At 41.3% G+C, this 6,542-nt stretch overlaps 1 protein-coding gene across 6 annotated transcripts in view; it reads left to right on the forward strand.

The window, feature by feature from the left end:
* The window catches only part of ATP11C (ATPase phospholipid transporting 11C (ATP11C blood group)), a 118,205-nt gene that overhangs the window by 45,306 nt on the left and 66,357 nt on the right, over positions 1 to 6,542 (forward strand). For 5 of the 6 annotated variants that reach the window (XM_075068870.1, XM_032773213.2, XM_075068867.1 and 2 more), the window contains exon 3: positions 4,769 to 4,858. The exons of the other annotated variant lie outside the window; for it this stretch is intronic. In XM_075068870.1, the coding sequence (XP_074924971.1) occupies positions 4,769 to 4,858 (90 nt within the window). The remainder of the gene's footprint in view (positions 1 to 4,768; positions 4,859 to 6,542) is intronic. 6 annotated transcript variants of the gene reach the window in all.

The raw sequence follows: 6,542 nt of genomic DNA on the forward strand, positions 1-6,542 counted from the left end.
CCTTTTTATATTTGGGAAGGAAGTGTCCATGCTTACCCCTCTCTCCTCCTCCTGCCCCCCAATGTTTTAAATGAAGCTAATGTGGACATGGGTCTTGTTTGCTTATTATCTGTGCACAAGCATCATTAATGTTGTGAGTACGACTCTGGGAAAAGGGACTTGTTTTTTTCAAAGGACACATTTATATGACCTTTTTTGTTTCTTAAACTTGCTTTTGAAGTTTGTGGTGGTGTTTTTTCCAAAACAAATGACCCAGTGATCTTCTCCCTTTCTCACCTCTGAAAAAAAATGTGAGAAACCAAATTGCAAGCAGGGCAACCAGGCCATGTTCCAATAGAAAACGTGTGCAGTTACTTTGATTTTTTTTTTTATTTTTATTTTTTTTAAGAGAGAAAAGTGAGAATATGGGGTCTCAAGATTTTAAGGGATTATCTTCACAGCTGAGAGAAAAGTTTCATTATTTGAGCATTGTTTCCTTTTGATGTGTGGCATACAGCACTAAAAGCTGTTTGCAGGCGGGAATCCCATTGATTTTGTACTATTTCCCCTAACCTTCTCCAATTGTTTATGTGGGTAGGACGGGGTGTCAAATTGGGAATCATTGATTTTTTTATTTTTTTTTTCTAAATTAAAATCCAGACAGTACTCTAGTTTATAAGTCAATGAAGAAAGCCAGAATTTAAACTGTAAAGTTGGAAGAAGGAACATGGAGTTCTGTTGCATATTGGTGTGTAATTGTGTTTACTGAAGTGCAAACGCCCAGTGGGCCAGATCTTGACGCTTGCTAAGTCAGGAACACAAAGAGAACTTAAAGCTACATAGCTGAGGAGCCCTTTCAGTGGCTTTGATCAATGAAGGGAGGTTCAAGGCCTGGTAACTTTAGTTAAAGGGCCATGATACCATAGGACTGAAGCCTTTTGTTGCTTAGCACAAATCCAGTAATGGCACTAATAACCCTAGATATATTTACTGTGAATCTTATCCTATAGCCCTTAAACACACGAATAGCTACGGTGATTATTATTATTTTTTTTAGTGGGCCCACTCCCATGTAGGAGGGCTTCAGGATCCAGCACTACTGCATGTCTTCAGCAAACTAGCAAGGGATACATCTAGACTGTAGTCTGTCAAAGGAGCCAGGGATTGAAAATGACAGGAATCTAAATTCCAGGACTTGCAGTTCTGATGTTCATGTCCAGTGGCAAAATAGCACAACTGGACTGAGGGCACTTCCTGAATGATGCGTTCCTCTGCAGCTCTGGTAACTTGCAAGATATAAGACATCAGCATTGATAACCTTCCCTTCCCTCCTGCTCCAGTGTTGCCTGATGCATGATGACTGCTTTCAATCTGTATTGCTAAAACTGTTGTACATAATCTGGAAATATGGACCCCCACCTTCTGATGAGCATTACACGGGGTCTGCAACCTTTCAGAAGTGGTGCGCTGAGTCTTCATGGATTCACTCTAATTTAAGGTTTCACATGCCAGTAATACATTTTTATTTTTTTAGAATGTGTCTTTCTATAAGTCTATAATATATAACTACACTATTGTTGTATATAAAGTAAATAAGGTTTTTAAAATGTTTAAGAAGCTTCATTTAAAATTAAATTAAAATGCAGAGCCCCCCGGAGCGGTGGCCAGGACCTGGGCAGTGTAAGTGCCACCAAAAATCAGCTCGCTTCGGCACACGTGCCATAGGTTGCCTACCCCTGGCATAACACAGTCACCTCTCACTGCAGGTGTTCATGAGACTATTGGCTTGTTCTCATGCTAGAATTAGAGTGGTGGCTGGGTGACGCATGGCTGTAATAGGAATAACCTGACTTTTTTTTGAAACAGGTGTGTCAGCTAATGTTAGAAAAGCACCCTTCCTATACCCTCACCCCCCTACCCATCCTTCAGTTATTGTACAGGTCTGTCACATCTTACGTGCATTTAACATGCACGAATTCAGCTTTACATGGTTGGCAAAAAAAAAAAAAGAGAAAAATAACAATTTAAATCCTGTTCCTGTAATGTGGGCGATTCCACCCGCCATTACACTCAGTGTAATTTTGACTGTACGCGGTTTTTGCTTTACGCGCTGACCGCGAAACGTAACCCCAGCGTAAGATGAGACAGACCTGTAGTGAAATCTTGACAGGTTTTTTTTTTTTTTTTTTTACTGTGATTCTGTCTCCCAGAACAATTGGAGAAGCAGAGTTCTGTGCTGCTGCTGATTTCATAAACTGTTTGTTTCCACCTGCAAGCTACAAAGGCCCAATAAAAAAAAAAAGTAGAGGGGGGGGAAAATGGATTTGGGGAGGGAGGGGCAGAAGACAAAAGTGGATATTTTCTCAACTTAATTGCACAATTGGCACTGCTCTTGCATGTGGAAAGGAAGTGCAGTATAGGAGTCAAACAGCTTCTTAGGCTTTTCTGTGGGAAGGAATTGTAATGAGGGTGCAAATATTGACTTTTTAGCAAAGTCCTGGAAGTTTCACCCAGTCTGTTCCTACCCAAGCTTTTAGTTCCAGTGTTTTATGTTCTGTCAGAGCTAGATTTGTTCTGTTGAACCAGTTTAATTCTGAGTTCACTGAGTTTTTCTAAGCAATAACCTTGGACTCAAGGTCGGGCAACAAACAATTTAATCTGGTGGTTATCAGCCTGCGCACATATCTGTCTTCAGTCCCAATGTGGGTCTCGGGGGCTGCAGTCCTATCACACTGCAGCCTTTTATGAGGATGTTAGTTGGGCTCACACTTACTTCAGACAGGAGTGCAGTTGCAGGGAAGTTATTGCCCAAAGGAGGGACCATGTGATTCACTTGACATGAGGGGAGAGGAGGGGTGTGGATGGATAAAGGACAGCATGTGGTCCGGAGTGTGGGTTTAATTTTTCCACTGACCTTGTAGATGTAGATAGGGTGATCAGACAGCAAGTGTGAAAAATCAGGACGGGACACGGGGAGTAGGCGCCTATATAAGACACAGCCCCAAAATTGGGACATCTGGTCACCCTAGACGTAGGCCAGCTGTCTCTTCGGTTGTGTGGCAATAAGGCACGCTGCAGATGCTCCTTTAACTGTTTCACTGCTGACGTTCTAGTAGCAACATCTGCTACTGTCTATATCCTACAATACCAAGCTACTTCCATGGTCCGAAAGCCCCAGTAGCTGCCCACCCAGCTATGAAAACCTCCATTCTTCTTCTCTCTTCACCCACCAACTTCTACCATGCTGTGACCATGGTCAGTGCGAAAACTTGCAACACGTACGCAATCCAAAACTGAAGGTCAGCTGAAAAACGAGCTGAATTTAATATAAAATAAATCCCTCTGAGGGAACAGCATCCTCGTTCGTATTTAATTCAGATAAAACTTCTATTCTGGAATTTATCCAGATCTGCTACAGAATTTCCTCATCCGCCTTCCCAGTTGTGATGGAGAATTCAAGTAGCTTTGTTGCGGAGTACAGGGCGAGACTCTGTATGTTGCACCTATAAGAGATGCAGACCGGAATTCATAGCCCAGAGGGTAAGTTGGATTTAACCTGCTGGTGGCACTCTTAGAAAGAGAGAGAGAGAGTTCCAAGTTCTTTCTTAATGTGCAAGCAGTCAGTCGGTCTTGGGCAGACACATGGTGGTGGAGCTGTTGTTTTTGTTAGTGAGATCTCTGTGTAGAAACAATTGTCTCAGGGGTGGAGTTGGAAGCTGTGTAAGCAGCAGGAGAGTTTTGCTGCTCTCTGTGAACCAGGCATTGAAGTTGATTTGAGAGTCCTGAAAGGAGGCGGCGTCCTGCATGCTGTTTGACCGTTAATCTTAGAATATATCCACACTCTGCAGCACAGATTTCCTCTCCACTAGAAAACAGACCCACAAGGCCCCAGATATCCACTCAGCAGAGTTGTAAAGCATCTTTGTGGCCTCCCAATTCTTCAGGGGTCAAAGTGGCCCCAGAATAATTCTGACAGATCTGCGGACCTGTCCGAGTTATAGCAGCCTGTTCCCTACTGGTGGCAGTGCTGCCCAGAACCTCCACAGCAGTGTTCTTTGCTGCAGTCCTTCTGCCAGCATCACACCCTATGTTTCCTATGCTGAGTTTAGAGAGGCAACCTGGAGCTGTTTTCCTCAACCCTTGCCCAGAGGGAGTTCTCTCTTGGCTGGATCCAGGACTTTTAGGGCACTTTTCTGCTGCTCTGCCAGCCCTCTTTATGCATCGCACAAGGACTGGGGAAGGGTTAAGAATCTTTCATCCCTGTGCCACAGAGCGTATGACATCGGTGATGTCTGGTCTCTTTGTGAGAGAAACAATAGAGGAAGACTCCTTGATTGTTTTCCCCCTGTGCATTCATGTAACAGCTACTCACAAAGTGCTCCCTTACTCTCAATATTCGATGCTAATGAGCCTGGATACAATGGTGATAGGCATGTTAAAAATACACCGAGAGTATACCATTAAAATTGCTTAATGCTATTATGAGTTTCTGAAGAGGTTCAATAAGAAGAGAACAAACAACTGGGCCAAATCTATCCTGGGTATAACATCTGTGAAATTTATACCAGGGATGCATCTGTCCAATATAACTACTTAACCATTTATTTATTTATTTTTAATGAAATCTTATTTCTTAGGATTCTAAACATAAGTTCCCTTTCTTTAACTTTCAATCCCTGGGTAAATGTAGCTTCCTGATGGTTGTCGATCTTTGATTCTATTGACATTCTGAAAATTTGTATGCTGGTATTATTTGCACAGCTTATCTCTCTGTTCTTTCACCCTGCAGTACACTGTCTGGAATTTTCTCCCGAAGAATCTTTTTGAACAGTTTAGAAGAATTGCCAACTTTTATTTCCTTATCATTTTCCTTGTGCAGGTAAGGGCACTTTTTTTAAATAGAAATGATGCAAGAATTACTGTTGTTTTTTTAAACTAATTGTTCAAAGCTTTAAACACAACTTGATAAAGGATCGAGACTGAAGACTGGCTCTTAACTGGTGCTTATGAAATCTTTTGTTAGTAGCTATGTTTTGTCTCCTGCACACGCATTCAAAATACCGTAACTAGTAACATTTCTGGGGCCATCTCAGACCATATTGTGATGACTATTGTTACAATTTAAGGGCCCGATTAACACTATAAGCACCATGAGATCACTCACATAAATATGTCTACATTGGGGCTGGAAGGTGCAATTTCCGTCTTGAGGAGTCATGTTCATGCTAGTTGTAATCAAGCTGCATGCTAACAGTAGAAGTGTAGCTGCCACAGAGGGAGGGGCTAGCAGCTCAAATACATTCCTAGGGTCTCAGATGAGACCATACGTAGGAAGTCTAGCACCTCCTCCTGCTCATACCCCTGTAGTTACACATTTATTTTAGTGCCTGAGCTCAGTCAGATCTAATGTTAATATCTTTCCTTGAAACTGGAAATTTCACCTCCAGCTCCTATATAGACATACCCAGTGTGAGTAAAACATATGTTAACGGCTGCAGGATTGAAACCTAGCTTTTTCGTACTCTTTATTGCTTCTCACATCTAACCATACATTTTTCTCCTTATAATAAGGAGCCTGGTGATGTTATAGTTTGTGTAGATTTAAAAAAAACAGAAGAGGTGCTCTGTGTATCATTTGGATATTTTTGTATTCAGATGAACATTTATTAAGTGTGAATGTGTGTAGGAGCGTGTGTGGTTGGTTTTTTCTGTTTTGTTTTTTGTAAAGAGATTTTATACATACTAAGTTACAGACATACACATGATGTAATAAGATTGTCTTCTTTCCATGCTGATTTTCTGTGTAAAGAGGGCATTGATCTTGGGATTAGGGGAAAAGTTGGTAGATATGAGTGTTCGTTTTCTGTTACATTAGCTGAAAAATCAGAGAAGTTCCCAGAATATATTTGCAAAACAAAGGTGTCTTTTTTGTTTTATTTAGTTTTTTTAGTACAATTCGGATGAAATACAGCGAAGTATATTTCCCTCTTTTTTTTTATAACTGAAATTGGGTTTTTTAAAAAATACTCAACTGACTGGTTAAGTCAAACCAGACAGGCAAAACTTCAGCCTATTCATTTAGTAAATGAAGTCTTAGATCTGTTAAATATGGTAGTCTGCAATAAAGGTGTCCTCTTAGGGATTAAGCTGATTGATAGCTCTATGCTTCACTGTTATTAATGTTATATATAGAATCATAGAAATGTAGACTGGAAGGGACTTCAGTAGGTCATCTAGACCAGTCCCTTGCACTGAGACAGGACCTAAGTATTATCTAGACCAGGAGTGGCCAACCTGAGCCTGAGAAGGAGCCAGAATTTACCTGTGTACATTGCCAAAGAGCCACTGTCATGATATCTTTCCCCAATCTGAACCTTAGAGTCCAAAAAATTGGGGTACCAGCATGAATTTCTCTAAGCTTAATTACCAGCTTAGATCTGATAGGCTACCACCACCCAAAAATATATAGTGTTTTGGGGCACTCTGGTCCCCCCAAAAACCTCCAAGACCAAAATTCCGTTGAGTCTCACACGAGGAATAAACCATTTCACTTCCCCCTCCTT

The sequence above is a fragment of the Chelonoidis abingdonii genome, chromosome 8, assembly GCF_003597395.2.
Source record: "Chelonoidis abingdonii isolate Lonesome George chromosome 8, CheloAbing_2.0, whole genome shotgun sequence".
NCBI classification, from domain to species: domain Eukaryota; kingdom Metazoa; phylum Chordata; order Testudines; family Testudinidae; genus Chelonoidis; species Chelonoidis abingdonii.